At 36.2% G+C, this 24607-nt stretch overlaps 1 protein-coding gene across 4 annotated transcripts in view; it reads right to left on the bottom strand.

Annotated features, from left to right (window-relative positions):
* Positions 1–24607, bottom strand: part of SLC39A10 (solute carrier family 39 member 10) — a 191813-nt gene that overhangs the window by 23402 nt on the left and 143804 nt on the right. For all 4 annotated transcript variants that reach the window (XM_066345181.1, XM_066345182.1, XM_066345183.1 and 1 more), the window contains 4 exons: positions 15547–16562; positions 13017–13224; positions 3229–3398; positions 161–349 (listed from right to left, as the gene is read on the bottom strand). In XM_066345181.1, the coding sequence (XP_066201278.1) occupies positions 161–349; positions 3229–3398; positions 13017–13224; positions 15547–16551 (1572 nt within the window). In that variant the 5' untranslated portion in view covers positions 16552–16562. The remainder of the gene's footprint in view (positions 1–160; positions 350–3228; positions 3399–13016; positions 13225–15546; positions 16563–24607) is intronic.

Here is a 24607-nt window from a genome sequence, read left to right as displayed (position 1 = left end):
ACAAAAAATGGCCAAGATCAAAGCCATTTATTCCTGTGAAGATAATCTATTAAAAGGTATTTAATGCACACCAACACCATAATTAAGCATATGGCCAGAAAATGATGGTCTTTGAGTTTTACATCCCAGAAAATGAAATAAACAGTGAAGAAGTACTTACTCTTTGCTGTTTATAGTGCTTAAACATTCTAAGGCAGTGTTCGATGATAAATAACAAGTAAATGCCTCCTAGAGCGACAAGTCCTTTCAATACAGCATCATATTCTTCCAAAAATGTCTTAGATTCGTGTCCATGAGAATGTCCATGTCCATGTGCATGTTGATGACTGTGATCATGTCCACCCTGAGACTATTATTAAGAACAAGAAAAACTGCTAAACAAGTTATTAAAAGCCATTTTAAATTCTGAGAAAATAATCTCGTAGAGGACACAGGAAAAAAAATACTTTTTTAAAAAAATACTTTTTGATTTTGAAAGTGCTTCCTAAACATATCTCATTTAAATATTAAGTAGTCTTCCATTTAATTTTGCTATATTCAGTAGCCTAGAGTACTACATTTCACGGTAAGTCTAAAACAAATTCCACAAACTCAAACGTCTATAGGGATTAAGATACATACTACAGTGAGAAAACCAGATCAGCAGTAATATAGTAGGGAGTCATGGGTCCTTTGTAAATTTAAATGAACATGACCATGATAAATGCCTAATATTTAATAAAACTACAACAAAACTAATTTACCAGTAGGTGATCATTTGTGACTCCCTGAAATCTTAATTTTCTTATGAAATCTAATTTTCTTTCAGTATATACCAAAGTATATACTGAATCATGTGCTCAATTAAAACAAATAGCAAAAGGAAATATATATAGTAATAAAGTTATTTTTAATTGTGAAATATGAAAGTTTCACAATATTAATCTTAGAGAACTTTAAATATTAGAGAACTATTCTTAAGTATTTTTCTTGCTTATAACTTTTGTACTCTTTCCTTATTTGCTAGTGGTCAACAGAAGAGGTTTCTAAACCTCTCAAATGAGGTAATATCATTCAAAAAGGTATTAGCTTTATTTAATTAACATTTCTTTAAAAAAAAAGTTAAACAGCATGAATTCTGTTCTCACTTCAACTGGTTTTATGAGGCCCAGTTCTCAAACAGACTGTAGCTATTCCTAATGGCTGGTAGAAAAGGCGAGCAAGGCGTAAAAGTAAAGGGGAAAATACGTAAGTAATTTACAATGAATGAACTTGAGAAAACTTGTGTTTGATTTTAAGATTAATTTATTATTGATCAATTTCTTAAAAAGGCAATGCCATACATTGTTCTAGATACTAGATCTGAAATTCTCAAGCAATGGTGCAGGAGAGAAAAGGTACACACAACACACAAATATAATTAATTGTCTCTCAAATACCCCAGAGAAAAGGTGGAAAGAATATAATAATTCAAGCCTGTCATTTTATATTTGGAATAAAAAAGCCCCACTATTTTTATATTGTGACATAAAAGCAGTAACATTGTATCAAATAAATATTCCTAACTGGTAACAGATAGATTTTAGAAGGTATAAACTAGGCACTAGAAGTAATAGACTTATGATCATATCATTAGAAGCATACCTAAATGTTAGAAAAGTAGTGGTATGCCAGGTGAAAAAGATAAATGGCCTAATGTATAAAGAACTAAAAACCTGTAATTGTTAAATGAGTACGTCTACCTACTGTTGCTCAAATAAAGATACCTGTGGCCCTGGCCAGGTGCCCAGTGGATAGAGCGTCAGCCTGGTGTATGGATGTCCTGGAGTCAAAACCCAATCAGGGCACACAGGAGAAGTGGCCATCTGCTTCTCGCCCCCTGCCTCTCCCCCTTCTCTGCCTCTTCCCCTCCTGCAGCCAATGGCTTGATTGGTTCGAGCGTGGCCCTGGGCACTGAGGATAGCACTACTGAAGCCATCAGTCTCAGGCCCTAATAATAGCTTAGTACTCAAGCATCAGCCCATGATGGGGTTGCCAGGTAGATCCTGGTTAGAGCACAAGTGAGAGTCTGCCTCACTATCTCCCCTCCCCTCATCTAATAAAAAGATGCCTGTGGTACACTGGCTACATGCACAATCATTATAGATCCCTTACACATTTTTCTAAAAGCTTTTTTAATATACCATACAGATAAAAAAAAACATACTGCTGATTAATTTTTAGGTATTTATTTTCAGAACCGCCAATAGAGCAAGTTTCTGGGTTTTTTTTTTGTTGTTGTTGGTTTTTTTTTACAGAGACGGGGGGGGGGGATAGGTAAGGACAGAGAGACAAGAACGGAGAGAGACGAGAAGCATCAATCATCAGTTTTTCATTGTGGTACTTAGTTGCCCATTGACAGCTTTCTCATATGTGCCTTGACCGTGGGCTACAGCAGACCGAGTAACCCCTTGCTCAAGCCAGTGACCTTGGGTCCAAGCTGGTGAGCTTTTGTTCAAACCAGATGAGCCCGCGCTGAAGCTGGCGACCTTGGGGTCTCGAACATGGGTCCTTTGCATCCCAGTCCAATGCTCTATCCACTGTGCCACCGCCTGGTCAGGCTCTGTTTTGTTTTTAAGGTTTTAATTTTTTTAGCTTTAGTGAAGTATAACTGCCCTATAAAACTCTAAGGTATAGGCTGACCAGACCGTGGCGCAGTGTATAGAGTGTCAGACTGGGAAGCAGAGGACCCAGGCTTGAAACCTCAAGGTTGCCGGCTTGAGCACAGGCTCATCTGGTTTGAGCAAGGCTCACCAGCTTGGGGTCACTCAGTCTGCTGTAACCCCCTGGTCAGGGCACATATCAACAAACAACTAATGTGCCCCGAAGAATTGATTCTTCTCATCTCTCCCCCTTCCTGTCTGTCTGTCCCTATCTTTCCCTCTCTCTGTCTCTGACACACACACAAAAAACAAACAAAAAACCCCCACAAATCTGTAAGACATACTATTTAAAGTGTACATAATATGCATGCACTGCAACAGGTGAACATAAAACTGACATTACCAGTATTTTTGCTATTTTAAAATATAATGATTCAATTTATTTCAAAAATATTGCTATTAAAACTGTTCAAATGAAAAATAAGCATTTTATCTTATTAAGCAAATAAAATAGCACAAACATAAACTGTGCTAAAGCCTGCTAATAAAAGACCCTGTTACTTAAACATTTTTTTCAATTTTTTTAAGTTTAAAAAGGATCTCTTACATGGGGCAGTAGATGAAGAAGGGCATCTCCGCTCATTGTTCCTACAGCAAGAGCAACAAGGAACGTGAGAAGAAATTTGAAGCATCCTTGGTTGATGATGGGAACCAAGATCACGCCCAGCAAGGAAAGCAGGCTGATGACAGTGATAGAAATGATACCACAAATCCATGCTGTAGGAAAGAAATTAACAGTCAACATTAGTATGACAACATAAGCCAGAAGGCTCCCAAGAAGAATAAACATAAGATAAATGAGTCGTGAATAATAGGTTACCTTACCTAAACTACGTTTTTGAGGCGTTATATTTTGGCACTGTTGTGTTTAAAATCAAAACAAAACAAAATAACCATATAAGAAACTCAGACCAAATTATTAATAGTATCTTCAGTGGCCCACCTAATCAGAAATAGGGATTTAAAATGACTTCAGGCTGTGCTTCACTCTTAATATCTAGAATATAAGTAAAATTTTACCCATTTTAAAGGCAGAGCCACAGCAAAACAGTTTATTTAAGAATATAATTAAAAACCTCTCCTGTGAGTATTAAAGGAAGTCAAGTATCTTAACATACTGTAATCTTAGTAAATCTTTCTGAAACAAAATGTAAGAAACTGTATCAGCCTAAAATAGCAACATACTCATATGACGTACAAAAGCCTTAATACTGGTAGCTTTATTGTATTTCATTTATTTTTATAAGGATAATTTAGGTCTATTTTCCTTGATATCATCTCTTCTCCACACCCAACCCCAAACTCTCTTTCCTCCAATTTGGCTTTCTGTATAATTTACTAAGTATAAATAAATAAATGAATGAATAAAACAAACCTCACTTTTTAGAATAATATTTACATTTAAGCTTAAATAAGCACTATCATAATTTCTAGGCATTGAAAAAAGTGATTTGGGTAATAAAATTCTTCTGATTTCTAACCAAATTATTGTGCTTTTTCAATCACAATTTATTTGGTGTAAAGCAAAAACAAAAACAAAATAATAAAGGCATCTTTTATAAAAACTTATACCAAACTAACAATATACAAACTATTTACTACAACTGGCAAACAAATGTTTTATTTGTACCCAAGATACCAAATGCAATTAAAAAAAAAAAAACACTAAATGTCTGAAACAGGCTTCACTTATTCTACAAATTAGGTCACTTTAAACGTTCAAGGTCTTCAAGCTCAGTTATTCACCAACTCCCTTTCTCATTATCTAGAGAAAATACATTCTTTCAAAAAGAAGCACTCATCTGTGGAAACTTTCTAATTAACTTGGTTCAAAGCTTGTGCAAGATGGCAGTTTTCTAAACTGTTTCAGCATTTTAATTGGCAGAAAATGCTTAACGACCTATTCACAACCCCCCTTGGTAATTAAGCTAGGGTCAACTCTAAGACCAAATGAGCCAGTCTTGTGAAACAAACAATTTCTACCATACACAGTAAGTATATAGCTTATTTGGTTTACAGCAGTCTTTGAACAGTTAATGAGGTAGTAGTAGCTGTGATACTATGAGGATATTTATATAAAACAAGTTAAACTTCCTTAATGGTGCAGCAGTCACTAAAAATAATTTCTAGCAGGGCTTTCTCTCTAACAATTATTAACATCTATTAGGACATATTAATTTGGCTTCATTTCTAACTGCTATAACAACTAATCAATATTCACTATTAATAATGTATTTGTCTTCAGAGCAAGAGCACTTTCCTCTAAGGCTTTTTCATATTGAATAAACTGTAATTTTCAATATTACTATAGTCAAGCATCTCTCAACACCTTATAATATACAGATTATGCCAATATTACAACATAGAAAACTGTCAGAATCCAGTTTATATAAAACCAAAAGAGTAGAATTTTTTCCAAGCCTTATAAATAAAAAGAGCTATTAGTTTTAACTCTAGACGTGACGATCTCATCCATCTCCATTTTTCTGTTAAGAAAAAAAGACTTTTTAAAATTAAGTTAAATAAACTCAGGCCTAGCTTCCCCTTCTCTGCTGTCACAATGGGAATTTAGAAGCACCTGAGAAAGACTGTAGCTCTCAAGATACTGACTTATCCACCAAGAACAGTGGAAAGGAAACCAGCAAAGGGGACATAATATATCTCTCCAAAGATCAGTGTTCAGATCTAGGGTGTGGACTCACTTTCTCTCCCTTTACTGATCATACCAGACTAAACCCAGTCTGTCTACCCAGAAGACTATTCTTATATATTTTTTTAATGTCTACTTTATTGGTTTGAGAGAAAAAGGGAGAAAGACAGGAACATCGATCTGCTCCTGTATGTGCCTTGACCGGGGAATCGCATCAGCAACCTCTGAGCTTCAGGAAGATGCTCTAACCAACTGAAGTATCCAGTGAGGGCTATTGTATTTTTTCTTATTAATCTATACTCATAGCAATACTAATTTATATCAAAATTTACCTGTATACTACTTTCATGTCTATATCTGCATTACTTATTAAAACACTACTACATATAACTAAATATAACTCTTTATCTCCCTGTCCTATTCTAGCAAAACATATTTAAGAACCTTTTTAGCAGAAAGTAGTCAAGCATGGCATAGATTAAAAACACTGCAGTTACAAGTATAGGATTTTTAAATTTTTTATTATAGTTTCATTGAATTTACGGGGCTACATAGGTTAATAAAATTGTCCAGATTTCGGCCTGACCAGGCGGTGGCGCAGTGGATAGAGCGTCAGGCTGGGATGCGGAGGACCCAGGTCCGAGACCCAGAGGTCACCAGCTTGGGCTCATCTGGCTTGAGCAAAAAAAGCTCACCAGGTTGGACTCAAGGTCGCTGGCTCGAGCACAGGGTTACTCAGTCTGCTGAAGGTCCAGTCAAGGCACATATAAGAAAGCAATCAATGAACAACTAAGGTGTCGCAACGAAAAACTGATGATTGATGCTTCTCATCTCTCTCTGTTCCTGTCTGTCCCTGTCTATCCCTCTCTCTCTCTCTCTATCCCTGTAAAAAAAAAAAGAAATTGTCCAGATTTCAAGTACACAATTCTATATCATCTGTACACTGTATTGTGTGTTCACCACCCAAACTCTCCTTCCATCACCATTTATCCCCTTTACCCTCTTCTACCTGTATCCACCCTCTTCTACCTGTATCCACCCCCTTTCCCTCTGCTAATCAACGTTTATGTCTCTATCAATGAGGTTTGTTTTTTAGCTTACTCCCTTCACCTATTTCACATACCCGCAACCTCACCCACATCTCTGACAGCTGTCAAATCTATTCTCTTATCTGTGAGTCTGTTTCTATTGTTTGTTTGCTTATTTTATTAGATTCCACATATAAGTGAAATCATATGGTATTTGTCTTTCTTTGACTGGCTAATTTTACTTAGCATAATGCTCTTCAGGTCCACCAGTGATGTCATGAAAGTAAGGTTTCCTTCTATTTTTACAGCTAAGTAATATTCCACTGTGTAAATGTACCAGTGTTATCCAGTCATCTACTGACAGGCACTTGATCAGCTTCCAAATCTTGGCTACTGTAAATAATGCTGCAATGAAAAGAAAGATGCACATATTCCTCCATATTAATGTTTTGGGTTTCTTTGGATATATTCCAAGAAGTAGAATCACTGGGTCATAAAACAGTTCCAATTTTAATTTTCTGAGTTAACGCCATACTGCTTTCCACAGAGGCTGCACCGATCTGCATCCCCACCAAGAGTGCACAAGGGTTCCCTTTTCTCCACATCCTCACCAACACTTGTTTGTTGATTTATTGATGAGTCACTGACAGGTGTGAAGTGATAATCCCATTGTGGTTTTAATTTGCATTTCTCTGATGATTACTGACATTGAGCATCTTTTCATGTCTATTGGCCATCTGTATGTCCTCTTTGGAGAAATGTCTATTCAGGTCCTTTGCCCAGTTCTTAACTGGATTGCTTGTTTTTTCAATGTTGAGTTCTTTATGAATTTTAAATATTAACCCCTTATCAGCTGTCTAGCTGTCTTTTCATTTTGTTGATAGCTTCCTTTGCTGTGCAAAAACTTTGTAGTTTGATATAGTGTCATTTATTTTTTTCTTTTGTTTCACTTGCCCAAAGAGATATACAAGAAAAAATATTATCACAAGAAATGTCTGAAGTTTTACTGCCTATGTTTTTTTCTAGGATTAGCATGGCTTCAAGTCTTACATTAAATCTTTAAATAACTTTGAGTTTATTATCGTGTACGGTGTAATAAGTGATCTTGTTTTATTTTTTTGTATGTACCTGTCCAATATTCCCAACACCATTTATTAAGGGGACTGCTTTACTCCATTGTATATACTTGCCTCCTTTGATATTTATTATTACAGTTGACCATAAAGGTGTCACTTATTTCTGGGCTCTCTATTCTGTTCCATTGATCTATAGTACCATGCTACTTTTTTTGAAAACACCTATTTTTTTCTTTTTTAAAGATTTTATTTACTGATTTCAGAAAGCAGAGAGAGGGAGAAAGGTAGGGGAAGAGTGGGAAGCAGTAGTAGCTGCTTCTGATACAATGCCTTGACCAGGAAGCCCAGGGTTTCGAACTGGCAACCTCAGTGTTCCAGGTTGATGCTTTATCCACTGCGCCACCACAGGTCAGGCCCAGGCTATTTTTATTAACATGACCTTATAGTATAGTTTGATATCGGGTAACATGATACCTCCCAACTTTGCTGTTCTTTCTCAAGATTGCTGAGGCTATTTGGGACTGTTTGTGGTTCCATATAAACTTTTGGAATATTCTTCTAGTTCTATGAAATATGCCATTGGTATTTTGATAGAAATTGTGTCAAATCCATAGATTGTTTTGGGTAACTTGGACATTTTAATGATGTTAATTCTTCCTATCCGTGAACATGGTAAATGGTTCCACTTATTTCTACCTTCCTTAATTTCTTTCTTCAGTATCTTACAATTTTCTGAGTTCAGGTCTTTTACTTCCTCAGTTACATTTATTTCTAGGTACCTTACTTTTTTGTTGTTGTTGAAATTGTAAATGGGATTGTTTTCTTAGTTTCTCTTTCTGATAGTTCATAGGCTTTCAGACGTAGAATACTCTAGTTCCTTTCAGGCAGCTATGTGACCTTAGGGAAGTTACGTAACTTCTCAAAGCCTCCTTTCCTCAGCAAACAGAAGTTAATAAAAGTGCCTATATCCCATGGGTTTAACAATTAAACTAAGGATATTAAGCACTTATAAAAGTGTTTAAATAGCACATGGTAAGGTTCCAATATAGGGTATTGTGATTAAATTATCTACTCTAAATAGTCCTATTGCGAAAAAATTAACTAATGATAGTACTTAAAGATTTACTTTGTTATATTGAGAGCATTTCCTTTGATCAGTACTCTTTTGAGCTTTAAATATCTCTATCCCAAGAAAAATTCACACACTAAAATGGAATATTCTTAAACCTTATTACTATGGTAAGAAAAAACTTTTAAATCCTGTCCTTTCAGTCTTTTATCAAAATCTGTTTTTAGTTCATGTTTATAAATATCGATTTTGTCCCATTAATGACTAGAAAATAGCACCACTATACCTTGCTCATTTCAACCAGAACTGTGTTCACCATGTTTTTGCACATGATGAAGTTCATAAAAATCCCATGCATAGAACATTATCTACCTAAGTACATTAGAGTGATTGATATACTCATAAGATGATCTTCAAAGACTCATTTTCAACAAGTGTCTCTTGGGTTATAACTGAATGCTTACAGACTAATATTAAGCTATTAATTTAATCAATACATGAGTGCTTACTTTTTGTCCAAGATAGCCTTTATCTTAGGCCAGTGGTTCTCAAACTTTTTGAAGTCAGGGCACATTTAAAATCCTACAAATAATTGAAGGCACGCTATATACAAATTTCTGAGAAATACGTTATAATAATTAAGTCAAATATTAAAGAAAAAATATAAAGTCCAAGTGTGCTTTTATGGTAATTAAATAAAATAAATACGACAAAATTAAATTTATTCTGACATTAAAAAACACTTTTATGTTACATTTTTTTAGTTATGCTTTTTAGAATTTGTAAAAAATAGGGGTTAAAAAATAAAAAGATGACAAAAAAGTTATCTTTATACACACACACACACACACACACACACACTCTTAGTAAGATTTAGTAAATTCAGCAGATCCTGGAGCAAATGTGTTAAGTTTTTTCATTCTTGTGTTTATGAGAAACATGAGCCTGATGTATCCTAGCGATTTCTTCAATGTTTGGGTATATATTTGAAAGGCAAACTCTCATTTCCTCTTCAATACATTGAAGAATTCCTCTCTTTTTACTCCTAATTGTGTTGAGTGCAGAAAACCCTCACTATACATACCATCTTAACTTTACACCAAACAAAGGATAGAAGAAACTTGCCTCCAGTCTTTCCGGGGAACATGGGGGGTAGTGTAAACAATCCAGCACCACAGCTTAACAGCCTTTTGCAACCTAATCAGGCAAGTGAGGTGGGGGGTTGAGCAGACTGTCAGCTTATAGCCAATTCCCACACCTCTGTTCCCCAAAAATCTAAACTCCAAAAACCCTGTTGGTTTTTTGGTCCCCAACAGGCACATATTTCTCTGGAATACCATAGGGCACACCTGGAAATCTTCTAGGGCGCACACTTTGAGAACCACTGTCTTAGACACTAGGGATACTGAGATGAAAGACCCCATCACTTCCTTTAAGCAAAATAAATCCAACAAAAATAGATAGCTAATCCAATTAAAAAACCCCAAGCTCTGTACTATAGTAGAAATATCCAGAGGGTGTCAAAAAAGGAGCCTTAATTAACCTTAGGATGACTGGTAAATTATCCCAGAGGGGTTCATCCTCAAGCTGAATTTTTTGAGGAATCATAGTAGTCAGTCAAGTAGAGAGAGGTTTAGAATGTAAAAAGGCAGAGAAAAATGAGGAAGAAACAACATAATCTAGTATCAGCAGTTTGTTATGGTTGGAGCTAAGAAGAAAGAAATGAATGATGGGGCAGAAAAATGGAAGACAGTAGCCAGCACTTACATTTTAGTAAGCCTAACTGGCCAAATAAAGGACTCTGGACTTTGAACAATATAGAAGTGTTTTCAATTGCCAGTTCACCAAAAATTTCATGCCGGTCCATGAAAGAGTTGACTACCCTGATGTTGTTGGAAATTATAGGCTCTATAATCTTTATACAGCATCAAGGTGGTTAACTCTTTCAAGGACTGGCAGTTGAAAAAAAACTGCAATACATAGAGCATAATGCAGTTTCCTAAAATATATGAGGAAAAATATAACCAACATATCACATCAAATCCTTTTCTCAAATATTATTGCTTACAATATAAAAGATATAAAGAAAATTATTAGAGACCTAATGAAAAATATAATGTAAAGATATATGGCAACAATCACCAAAGTGATACCAGAATTAACTAAATTTGGAAGATAACGCATAGTGATTAACTGCCCAGAGGATTTATCAGACAAGCTTTAGCGTTGGTGGGTTCTATCATTTGTTAGGCCAGGAATTTTGGCAAAGTTTCTAAACTTTTCTTACCCTCACTTCCTTATCCTTAAGAGTCATATCATAGCTCGAGCAAATAAAAATTTAATAGGTTATTATTAAAATTTTTGCTAGACATTTTTTTTTAATTTAATGATTTTAACGAGAGAGGAAGGGAAAGAGAGAGAGACAGGAACATCGATCTGTTCTTGTATGTGCCCTAAACAGGATCGAACCAGCAACCTCAGCACTTCAGAAAGATCTCTAACCAACCAAGCTTACCCAACCAGGGCGGTTATTGTTAAAATTTAATGAAAAGAAAAAAGCATGTACAACATTTAGCACATGGGTAACAAAATAGTTAAAAACTTCCTAGGCTTGAATCCAAGCATTATTTCTTACTAGCTCTGAGATCTGGGCAAAGTTATTAGGATAACATTGTCCACCTCACACAACTGTTGAGAGGAGTCAATAAATTGAGTTTAGAATAGTGCCTGCAATTTGTAGTCGTTAACATATAAAATAAAAATATAATGTCAGCCATCACTATAAAGAAAAAAATTTATGTAAGATTCTCATTTGCATTTTAGAAAGACAAATCTAGCTTTGGTGTCAAAGATGATCTACAGGCAGGAAAGGTTATAAAGTTATTTCCACAATTCAGTAAAAAACCAAGAAGGACCAGACCTAAAGTTATGACATAGTGAACAGAGTTAGGAAATATTTAAGAGAAGAAGACTCAACTGGACTTAATAACTGATTATATAAGGAAAAAAAGGAAACAAAATAAAAACATAAAGAGGAAAAAAAGTCAGATTTTCAGATATAGTGTGTCTGTAAAGTCATGGTGCACTTTTGACCGGTCACAGGAAAGCAACAAAAGACGATAGAAATGAGAAATCTGCACCAAATAAAAGGAAAACTCTCCCAGTTTCATACCTATTCAGTGCAATTCGATGTGGGCTCACACACAGACGTTTTAGGACTCCTTAGGTAGCTATCCCGTATAGCCTCTACAGACTCGTCACTGACCCATGGCCTACCAGAACGGGGTTTCTCCACCAAACTGCCGGTTTCTTTCAACTGCTTATCCCACCAAGTAATGTTATTCCTATGTGATGGCGCTTTGTTATAAACACGCCGATATTCACGGTGCACTTTGGTCACAGATTCAAATTTAGCAAGCCACAGAACACACTGAACTTTCCTCTGTACCGTCCACATCTTGACTGGAATGGCTGTGGGCTGCTCCGCTGTATACACGGTGTTACCTCATCATCTGTGCATGCACACATGCTGCCACATCATCCTACAGAAACTGGGAGGGTTTTCCTTTTGTTTGGTGCAGATTTCACATTTCTATCGTCTTTTGTTGCTTTCCTGTGACCAGTCAAAAGTGCATCATGACTTTACGGACACACTGTACTTCTCGCAAAAATTAGGGGATCAGGGAACGTGCAGATACTCCAGTACTTTCAGCCTTTTGTAGAGTGTACTTTCACCAATGAAATAAAAGTTGGTCTTGCATAATCAAACAACTTTTTTTGACTTGTCGTTTGCTTTTCTGATGTTCTTGTTCAATAAAAGAAATCAAATGCTTCTTTTTCTTATCGCTTCCTATTCATTTTGAAACACCCCCTAACTTTTATGAGCAGTGTATTATCAAAAGCATGGATTTTTAGTGGCATTTGAGATTCAATAAAAGGTATTCAAACTGTTTCTGGAATAGTTTGGAAATACTAAGTGCAAGGTACCCATTAATACCAAAGTGGAGTTATTTAGTCAACCAGATATGAAAAAAAAAGAGCCCAGAAAGAGGTTTAAAATAGTGTTGCTTTTACCTTAGTTGAAGCTCTCTTGAAGTGCCCATGAGGAAGTTCATTTGCCAAATATTGGCATTTCTGAGACATTCCTAGAGTTGAACCACACTGGCTTCCCTTTGTACTTCTTAAAAAACTTAATAATCTTAGCTTTTCACCAGAGGCCCTCAAACCCTGCCAAATGTTAAGCTATTAAGACACCAAATAATTTTAGAGGTCCTGTTATTTACATTTACTCATTAAGAAAGATACATTTATCACAAACCTATATATCCATTTTAATCTAGATCTCTAGCAAAAAATTCCTTTGTGAGGCCAGAAGAGATAAGTAAATTGTACTGTACCTCCTATCTGCCCCCAATGTTTTTAAAACACACATATCTGAAATTACTTTCTAATTAAACTATATTTTTAAAAAGTAGTATATTTTAAGGAGAAAAAAACTTAAATCTTTCTTACCTGATGCCCCTATATTTGCCTTATCTTCAGCAACCATATTTTTATCCTTACTTAAATCTTCAACTAAAAGTTTGTCAAAATGCTCAATACAAAGTCTGCTGTCAATCTGATATAACAATGCAGGGCAAAGGTCTGTAAACAGATCAGCTGAGATTGGAGAGTTCACACCATGACCATAGTGTTTTAACAACTGAGTGACATTCAAACACTGCAAGGAAATTGATAAAACAAATTAAGTAAAAGAATATTATAAGAAGATGCAGAAAAAAATTACTGTATAAAGAAAATATTCTAATTATTATTTGAGAATAATTTTTAATACACATATATCTATATAGAAATAAAGCTTTTGGATAGCAATTTATGCTATGGAGATATTCAACTTCTTACCAAAGACTTTCTATGAGTTTCAACCATTTTTTCCACTTTTAATACATGAAAATAGTCATCTTTGCCATTAATAAATGAGATTCCCAACTATATCCCTAAGATTCTTAAGGGGTGAGGAAAAAAAATACCACTTCTCTAGTCAAAGTGTATTTATCAATTACTCAAGATTCTTACTTGTAAAACAGTGTTAAATAAAATTTTAATACTTTAATAACTTTATATTATAGTATGATATACTTCTTACTGCCCAAAGTACTCAAAAAGATTTACATTTGGGATTCTAAATATAAATATCCCAATGCTAAAACTGGAAGATGAAAAAAGGCAACTTCATCCAATGTTACTTTGAGTGAAAATACAGAGCAGGAAACACAGAGCAAACAAGTTTGAACCCATCATAAAGAAACCAAGTATCTAAAATTACAGGGAAAAAGATGGTACTGCCTCTTTTTCATACATATCCACTCAGGTAGCATGTTACTTATTGACTTGCTACCTCATTATATGATTTTATCTATGTACAAAAAACAAAATCAGTAGATACAAACAAAAGAAAAAAATCTCAGGTTTTAACATAAGGTATTACCCTATCTAATACGTACAATATTTCCATAAACCCTGAGAAAATTCCCAATATGCATCAGGCCCAATGAGGCAGACCCCACATGTTTAATATAAAGAGTAAACATTAATGATAATGTTCAGTTATTAAAAACAAAAGACTCTAGGATATCATTCATAGTAATAAATGAATATATTTCTTTATCTATTATTTTAGCAGTGTTTATAACTGCTAAAAAACAAATATATGATTTCTCCAGAAGTAACACAAAGATATTTCTTCAGAAGTAACAAAGATATCCAGAAGTAACACAACCTTTGCTTAAATGCAAAACATGCTTCGAGACATAAACAACAAAGGGTAAAGTCATATTTCACAGTACACGATACTGCTTTTTATACATATTAAACAACAAATTCAACAATTTTTTCTAAACTTAAAAGTAATAAAAATTATAATAGATGAAGGTGTTAATATGCCTTTAATGAAACAAAAATAAATTTGTTTAAGGTGAATAGTTAAAAAAAACTAAGAAGTAATCAATCAAATGTGAAAGTATCAAAAATAACTATGAAAAGCTAGAAGAAAAACAGAACCATTCTGTTATCAGAATTTCCTATTATATCCTTTTGCTTTCACCCTAAGTATGTCAAAGGCCTGAGAAAAGACTATAACATGAGCAAGCAGGCCCTATGATAAAGTGACATAGAGAAAACAAACTTACCACATGTGCAAAATATCTGACTTGGAGCTGTATCAATGACTGGGAACCATTCCATAATTATTAATTCAGTAAGTTAATAGTTATGAAAAATAAACTGTCTAGTCACTTCACAAGAGGAAAGATTGAACAAGAAAGACTTCAATTTCCAAATATCTAGAAACCAGCTAATAGTAAGTAACACCACGAAAACTAATTTGGGATGTCAAAGAAAGTCATTAGCAAGATAGTAAAATAAAGAATGAATATAAGAGGGACATTTTCTTTTTTGTATTTTTCCGAAGTGAGAAGTGGGGGGCAGCAGACTCCCACATGCGCCTGATGGGGATCCACCCAGCACGCCCGTGATGCTCGAACCATCTGGGGCGTTGCTCCACTGCAACTGGAGCCATTCTAGTGCCTGAGGCGGAGGTCATGGAGCCATCCTCAGCGCCCGGGCCAACTTTGCTCCAATGGAGCCTTGGCTGCAGGAGGGGAAGAGAGAGATAGAGAAAGAGGAGGGAGGGAGGGTGGAGAAGCAGATGGGTGTTTCTCCTGTGTGCCCTGGCCAGGAATCAAACGGACTTCCACACGCTGGGCCAATGCTCTACCACTGAGCCAACTGGCCAGGACCAAGGGGTACATTTTCAAATAACCTTTAAATATTTTGAATTTAAGAATCCAAATTTGAGAACAAACAATGCAAATAAAACTCTAGGGAAAAAATCTTTAATCTGATTTTAATTCCTTAACATAAGAATTTTATATTACGTAGAAAGAAGTTTGAATATGACTTTACTATTCTATTAACTCCTTTTTACCTAAAACGCTCCACAATTAACTGAGAATTATGGAGCAACCACCTTTTTTAGACGTACCTCATGTTGACGGTCATCTTCATTATGATCTTTGTGACTAGTAGCTGAATAAATTGTACTTTTTTTAACATGTGGTGCCTCTCGCTTTCTAGTATGTCGAAGTTCACCTTCATTATCAGGATCTTGGTGTCCATGACCAGGATCGTGACCATTATGTTCTTGAAGATGTACATGAGAATGACTTGGGTTATGTACACGATCAGGTTTATGGACCCGATTATGATCATATTGTTCACCCTGATCATGGTTAGGGGGGAAACCTGGTGTAATAACCTCAGAATTTTCATTATTCTTCCTTTTTCTGTTCCTCTTTCCTTTTGGTAGCTTACTTTCAGGTTGCTCCTGTGTTTTATTGGTCTCTGTTGAAGGTTCGTGGCTAGGCTCTCCATGCTCACTGTGAGGAATGGAATCGTTATGAAAATGGCGAGTAGTATTATGATCGAGGTGGTGGCGCAAACAATGGTGATGACATAAGCGATGAGTACGATCACGCATATGTTTATCATCAGACTTGACAGATACTTCAATTGTCTCTTTCTCTGGATCACACTTATGGTATCTTTTTGTTGCTATGCTGGTCACAGTTTGATTTTCTGAATTTAAATGCTTATGGGAATGCTGGTGGTTATGTGAGTGGAAATGCTTTCCCTCTTGAACGGCCAGGATATCTAAGTGAGAAACATGGTCGTGGCCAAGATCCTCATGATTAATCTCAACTACTTTGATCTCTCCAAGGCCCAAGTTTGTTAAAAGTTTCTCCAAACCAAAGAAGGATAATCTTCCATTCTCACCATAACGGTCAAAAAGTTTTTCAATATAATAATCTTTTTCATTTTTAGCATCTGGCACTGAAAATCTGCTGGACTCCGATTCTGTCATTCCGTGATGGTGTCGGTGGTGCTCTTCAGGACCATGGTCATGTTCTCCATGGCAGTGGTTGCAATGATGAAAAATAAATGTCAGCAAACAAATGAGGCAAAATTTTGTGTGCATATGTACCTTCATTTCTATTTTTCCTAGAGATTTAAAAAGAGAGACAAGCATTAGCTTATATTAGTCATATTCAAAATAATCATAAACTTTCCAGCATTTGCCAATCCACTAGGGGAATGTTTTATCCCATCTCTTTCATGGCTACTAATCATTCTTTCCTTTTCTAATCCCCTGTAAAAATGGCCCTTTTTATCAAAATAGCATACAGCCCTTTGAATTAATACAAACTGGTCAAGACTCATCTACCAGACCATTCTGACTCTCTTTTAGCAAAAACACTTAAGAGTCTATACATTTATTGTTGGCTTCCTTCCTATCTGGTCCTTTACAGAAAAGTTTGTTAATCGTGTTTGTTTGTTTGTTTTTGAGAGGACCAGTGAAACAAGGAAGGGCCTAGGACAGAAGAAGCAACAGGAGAGCCGAGGAGAGGATGCTGTATCTCTATAGCTCACTGGAAAGGCATAGAAAAGAAGGTTCAGGGGTTAGCCCAGGACAAGCCGCCACTGCCCATTGCTCCCCTGGTTGCAAGTCCCCTGCAAAAGAGAAAGCAAGAAAAACACACCTGGGGGGAGAAAGCGGAGGAGGAGCAGGGGAAACCCTGGGAGGCGCAGCGCCTGCTGACCCTGCTCTTGAAGCCCTGGTCAGTGCAATAAGGCAAGAGTGATAAAATGAGAAAATGTGTAAGAGTCAAAAAGAAATGAAACTGGTATTATTCATGAATGGCAGGACTAGGTATGTAGAAAATCCAAAAGAACCTCTAAGAATTAATAAGTTAATTTAGTCAAGTTATTGGATATAAGGACAATAACTCAAATCAAATGTATTTATCTATACAACCAATAATTAGAAAATAAAATTAGAACACTTATTTACAAGAGGAAATAGCTAGGAATAAATCTAACAAAACATGTACAAGACCTTAACCAAAAAAAAAAGAAAGAAAAAAAAGGATCACATATATATAATTGAGAATAATGAAACACCTAAATAAATGGACAACTACACAGGGGGTCCTCAGGTTATGACAGTCTTGACATACAATGTTTCGAGCGCTCACTCCCATAAAAACTTGAAAAAATTGAGATGTGAGTGTTTCAGCTTACACTGTTACTGTCATACTTACCGACTACATGGCAAACTAGTTTGGTTGCACGCAGCAAAAACAATACACAGCAGCACGGCATATGAGTGAGGGAGCTGATGTCCCCCAGTAGGCTTACCTATGCTACTCTGGACTGTTAAAGGCGGCAGTGTTCTATTTCTATTAGGCTAGGGCAGTGGTTCTCAGCCTCAGTAGTCGTCAGAGATGTGTGAAATAAAATCACGATTAGATACCACTATATACCCACCAGAATGAATATAAAAGATGTAAACAAGAAGAAGGTCTACTAGAACTTACATACTGCTGATGGGACTGTGGATTGGTATCTTTTGGAAAACTATGTGGCAGGATCTGACAGAAGCTGAACATAAACATATCCACTCACACAGCAATTCTACTACTGCAAATATGATCAACAGAAATGCCTGTACATGGAAACCAATGGACATGAGCATGAAAGCTTACATCATGTTTTCATTATAGTTCAAAATAGAAAAAAGGCCACATGTTCACCAGTTGTAGAATGAAAAAATAAAACTCTAATTATACAATGGAATACTATACAGAAATAAAAATGAAATGATAATGTCACATATTAACACAAATTTTACAAATATTAGATTGAGCAAAAATTGACAAACACTAAAGAAACAACACTGTATAATTCTATTTCTATAAAGTCAAAATATGATAAACCTAACCCAAAATAATTGATTACTTTCTAAACAAAAGGGAAGGAGCAATAATTGTGATTAAAAGGTATGGTAATATTCTCTTTCTTGCCTTAAATAATGATACTACTTTGTCACTTACACTTTGTGTACTTTTGTGTATGTATAATATATTATATATTTCAATTTAAGGCTTTATAAAAATCAAATTTCCTCCAGTGAAAAATAAGAAAATATAATTATAACAAAAATTATAAGGTTTCTAAAAAGAAACAAAACAAGACCATGAAAAGGAAATACTAACGACATTACTGAAGGACAATAAAGAATTACAAAAACTAAAGTTACCACCTGCATGGATGGGATTAATAGCATAATGTACAAATTCAATTACAGTGTCAGTCAAAGTCCTGGTACCTCTTTGTTTTCAATAAAAACTGCACAAGCTTATCCAAAAGTTAATATGGAAAAGCAAAAACCCAAGGACAATTGAGATAATTCAGAAGATTAACAAGGTGATAAAGATTTCTTTTTATAAAATTAAACCAATTAAATTACCATAGAACTGGCACAAGAACAGACAAATAGACCAGAGGAACAGAGCAGATTTCAGAAAGAGAAAAAATAATAGATTGTGAAAAACAGTTCTTCTTCACACCACACACAAGTCAATTCTAAGAGGATTAAAGAGCTAAATTTGAGAAGCAAAATTCTTGACTAGTTTTAGAATACAGGAGAATATAGCATGACTTTAGAATAGAGAAAGACACAGAAAACACAAACCTTAAAGAAATATTTATATTAAATTCCTTATAATAATAAAGAACACCATATACAAAGCATATGACAATCCTTACCCTAGAAGACATTTGCATTGTGTTTTTATAAGCAATGGATATAAAAATCATTATCCAGAATACATAGATGATATGTATATAGGTACACAAAAACCTCCAATAGTACAGAAACAACTATATAAAATATGAACAGGACAGCTGGTTGAACAGCAACATGACTAATAATCTCAACAATGCATCAAAAAATTAACAGGTGCCTCCCCAGGCGGTGGCGCAGTGAATAGAGCGTCGGACTGGGATGCGGAAGGACCCAGGTTCGAGACCCCGAGATCGCCAGCTTGAGCGCGGGCTTATCTGGCTTGAGCCAAAAAAAAAAAAAAAAAAAAAAAAAAAAAAAGCTCACCAGCTTGGACCCAAGGTCACTGGCTCGAGCAAGGGGTTACTCGGTCTGCTGAAGGCCCACGGTAAAGGCACATATGAGAAAGCAATCAATAAACAACTAAGGTGTCAAAACGAAAAACTGATTGATGCTTCTCATCTCTCTCCATTCCTTTCTGTCTGTCTGTCTGTCTGTCCCTATCTATCCCTCTCTTTGACTCTCTCTCTGTTGCTGTAAAAAAATAAAATAAAAATAATTTTTTTAAAAATTAATAGGTAAAAATTATATCCAATAATACCAAATGTTAAGCAAAGATGTAATGGAAATAGAAATCACTTTACACTACTGGTACAACCACTTTGGGAAGCAATATAATCAATCATAAACTCACTACAGGGCCCAAATTCCACTTTTGTTTTCTAGCCTAGAAAAACTCGTGCACTTAGACACAGGAAACACACAAATTCAAGAATCTTTACTGTAATATTTTGAATTGTTTTAAATGTTAGCTACCTTTTAACAGGATGCTTTGGTTACAAATAATAGAATAATCTACTAAACAAAGAGGAAATTTTAAAAAAGAGGAAATTTCCATATAAAAAAGTTAGGAGAAATGGATGGTTCCAGGAAAATTACATGCTCAAAAACCAAGCTCTCTCTCATCCTCAGATTGGTTCCCTCAGCAACTTGCTGTTGCTTCAAGCATTCCATCCTTGAACAACCATATCCAAAGTTAGAACATTCATCTCCAACCTCCAGAGCTGTGTTCCTTTAACTCACCACGGACATTCTAATAGCTAGCTACTGCCACTGCCTCAAATCCATCCATCTTCACCCTTACCGTTGTATTGTCCTTTTTTAGCATCTTGTCACTGTAACATGTCTCTGATTTTGCACCAGCCTGTCATTCATAAGTACTGCCAGGTAATATTATCTTTCCTCTCCATGAGGTAAAAAAAAATAAAGATCCCAGAATGTTCAGGGCAATCGTTTTATGACATTAACATATTTTGATGCATACAGCGCAGACTACTTCTCACCTGGGAAACTGCCTGTCTGATTAATTTTAGCTGTCCTTATAGTTACTTTAAACCATCAAGATCCTCTTACTTGTTGAACCAAGTGAAATGATTTCATTCTTCCATTTAGCAGAATCTTACAAAAGTCAAAGCTACTTAATTTTTACTAGCAAACTACCAATTTCATTATTGACCCATCTTTAATTATCAAGTATAACAATGTCCAATATACAAGGTGGGGTACAAAAGTACGTTTACAGTATTCCATCTGGAAAATAATACAGTAATTAATAAGTAATAACAAGAATAAACTTTTGTGTACTCACAACTATAAACCTACTTTTGCTCCAGTCTATATAAGAAAACTACATAAATTCTTCTACAAAGTCTTCTCAGGGCACATTCCCTTTTCTTATAAAGCTACGCTCAGATTACCAGCCCTGGGGTAGGTTCTGTGATACATAGGCACATAGGAAAAGAAAAAGAAAAAAAGTTAAGAACAGGAAAACAGACTAGTGCAGAAAAGACATTACAATAGCTCAGTTATAAATAACACAGTCATAAAAATATAATACTACTGTGCTAAACCAAAACTAGAATCACCCTAAAAAACTAGGGTACAGGAAATGAGATGGTATATGAAGAGATGGGAAAAATGCTAAATCCTCATCTCTCATTAAACAAATAATGGCTAAAATTGAAAATGAACAAAAAGCAGTGAACATGTTGGGAGACATGGCAGTGAATAGCAAAATAATCATCCAAAGGAGTTCCTGTCTCTCAGCAGAATACAAAAGAAGGGAGACTTTTTTCCTTTTCCCTAAAAATTTCACGTAACTATTTAAATCTTTAAACTATATGCATGTATAACCATAGAAAAAAACTATAAGTAAAAATTAGCAAGTATAAATCTTTAAAAAATTTTCTGTTAAAATTATGTCACATGTAGAAGATAAACTAGTTTCAAGATTTTCACAAGTGTTTGTAGTTGTTTTTTTAGTGAGAGACACACACACAGAGACAGGGACAGACGGACAGGGAGAGAGATGAGAAGCATCAACTCATAGTTGCGACACCTTAGTTGTTCATTGATTGCTTCTCACATGTGCTTTTGATGGGGGTGAGGGGCCCTCCAGCTGAGCCAGTAAACCCTTGCTTAAGCCAGCGACCATGGAGTCATGTCTATGACCCCACGCTCAAGCTGACAACTTCATGCTCAAGGTGGTGAGGCTGCACTCAAGCCAGATAAGCCCATGCTCAAGTCACCAACCACGGGGGTTTTGAACCTGGGTCCTCAGTATCCCAGGCTGACACTCTGATCCACTGTGTCACTGCTTGGTCAGGCTGTAGAGTTTTAATCACAATAAGCAATCATTTTAATTCCAGTTTGTGTTGTTATTTTGGTTACTTGCTTGGAAAATTCCAAGATGTAGAGAAAGACTACAAATTTTTTAAATCTGAAGGTCTTATGATATAGTTCCAAACTGGTTTCTAGAGAAAGTAAGTTTGTAGTGCTACCAGCACTATGATCATAGCATTCTCATTAATACTTACTATTAATTTTAAAATAGATCTTGCCTTATTTTTTTTATTGATACTTATTTTGGGGGGGTGGGAGAAGACAAGTAGAGAAGGAGGGAGAGAGAAGGAGAGAGCCGCATCAACGTGCTGCCTCACTTAGTTGTGTACGGATTGCTTCCCATACATGCCTTGACTGAGGATCTGATTGACGACCTTGGGCTCAAGTCCGCAACCTTGTGCTCAAGACAGTACCCTCGGGTTTCAAATCAGAAAACTCAGCATTCTTAGTCAATGTTCCATCCACTGTGCCACCACTAAGCAGGTTATTTATATATACTTTTAAAATTATTCCTGGTGTCTCAGTATTTTTATTAACATATATGTGCCCTTACATAACATAACTTGGTCATATTTCCTGCAAAAACATATTCAGTTTTATCCAGTGCCTTTTAATTTTGATTACAATGCTTTTCCCTTCCATGGATATTTTCATGTACATGCCCTATAAAACTGCTTTTGTAATTTCTTCTATGATTTCTAAACTTAAGTTTCTTCTCCTCATATCTAACATATCTCTTCCATATATATTTTTTTAATTTATTTTTTAATTTTATTAAGTGAGAGGTGAGGTTGACAGGGAGGCAGAGTGACAAATTCCTGCATGCACCCCAACCATGATCCACCGGCAAGCCTCTTACAGGGTGATGCTCTGCCCACATGGGGCAGGTGCTCCATTGTTCAGCAACTGAGTTATTTCAGCACCTGAGGTGAGGCCATGGAGCTATCCTCAGGGCGCAGGGCCAACCTGCTCAAATCATTCAAGCCATGGCTGCGGGAAGAGAAAAGAGAGGGAGAGAAAGAGAGACAGAGAAAGGAGAAGGGGAAGGGTGGAGAAGCAGACAGTCGCTTCTCCTGTGTGCCCTGACCTGGAATCGATCCTGGGACTTCCACGTGCCAGGCCAAAGTTCTACTGCTGAGCCAACCAGCCAGGGCCAAAAAAATCTATTACTAATAGACCAGGAAACCATCAACAAAGTGAAGACAACCTGCTGAATGGGAGAACATATTTGCCGATATATAAATATTTGATAAGGGGTTAATATCCAAAATTTATAAAGAACTCAACTCAACACCAAGGAACAAACAATACAATTAAAAAATGGGCAAACCCCTGGTGGGCAGAGCATCGCCCCTGGTGGGCATGCCGGGTGGATCCTGGTCGGGCGCATGCGGGAGTCTGTCTGACTGTCTCTCCCCATTTCCGGCTTCAGAAAAATACAAAAAAAAAAAAAAAAGGGCAAAGGATTTGAATAGACACTCTTCCAAAGAGGACATACAGATGGCCAATAGACAAATGAAAAGATGTTAAAAGTCTATCATCAGAAAAATGCAAATTAAAACCACAATTAGCCCTGGCCAGCTAGCTCAGCGGTAGAAAGTTGGCCCCACGTGTGGAAGTCCCAGGTTTGATTCCCAGCCAGGATACATAGGACATCCATCTGCTTCTCCACCCTTCCCCTTCTACTTTCTCTGTATCTCTCTCCTTCCCTCCTGCTGCCAAGGCTCCACTGGGAGGATGGCTCCATGGCCTCTCCCTCAGGCACTAGAATGGCTCTGAAAAACTAATGATTGATGCTTCTCATCTCTCTCCGATCCCATCTGTCTGTCCCTGACTATCCCTCTCTCTGACTCTCTGTCTCTGAAAAAAAAAAATCAGTTTTTCGTTGCAACACCTTAGTTGTTCCTTGATTGCTCTCTCATATGTGCCTTGACCATGGGCCTTCAGCAGACTGAGTAACCCCTTGCTCAAGCCAGTGACCTTGGGTCCAAGCTGGTGAGCTTTGCTCGAACCAGATGAGCCCGCACTCAAGCTGGCAACCTCCGCATCCCAGTCCAATGCTCTATCCACTGCGCCAGCACCTGGTCGGGCAAAATATCCCCTAATTTTTGTGAGCAGAATATAGTAACTGTGTATAAATTGATCTTTTCATAGCCTCCTTCATCAGGAGGTGTAAAGTATACTTCTTCACATATAAACAGAATGATTCACCTTCAGAAGAGGTGTACTAGTTATTATACCAAAACATTTATTCACAGGCCGTAAACATGTGATCATAAATTGCTTTATAAGAAGAGTGGGTAGACAGGAAAAAGGAGCCCTGGCCACATGGCTCAGTTGACTGGAGCTTTATCCTGAAGTGCAGGATACTGGTTTGATATCTGAACAGGGCACATACAGGAACAGATTGATATTCCTGTCTCACTCTCTCTACTTTCCTCTCTCTCTAAAATCAATTTATTTAAAAAGGGGGGAGGAAGGGATGAGGACAGACACAAGAAAAAGCATAATAATAAATATAAAATATATTCTGCTCTGAAGGAGCTAAAAGGAAGATACAATCACCCTTTAAATTAGTAAACTGTGAGAGATGCTACAAAAGTAGAACAATGTTAGAGGGTTAGGTGGTAGCTCAAAGTTGAAGGGCAAGGGCTTCCCATTCCAATTTCAAGCATAATAAAGGTATTATACATCCTATACTAGAAAAATAGAACTGGGAAAGATGAAAGATGAAGGGTTT

Source organism: Saccopteryx leptura, chromosome 7 (assembly GCF_036850995.1).
Source record: "Saccopteryx leptura isolate mSacLep1 chromosome 7, mSacLep1_pri_phased_curated, whole genome shotgun sequence".
Classification (NCBI taxonomy): Eukaryota; Metazoa; Chordata; class Mammalia; order Chiroptera; family Emballonuridae; genus Saccopteryx; species Saccopteryx leptura.
This window is presented reverse-complemented; position numbering and strand designations above follow the sequence as displayed.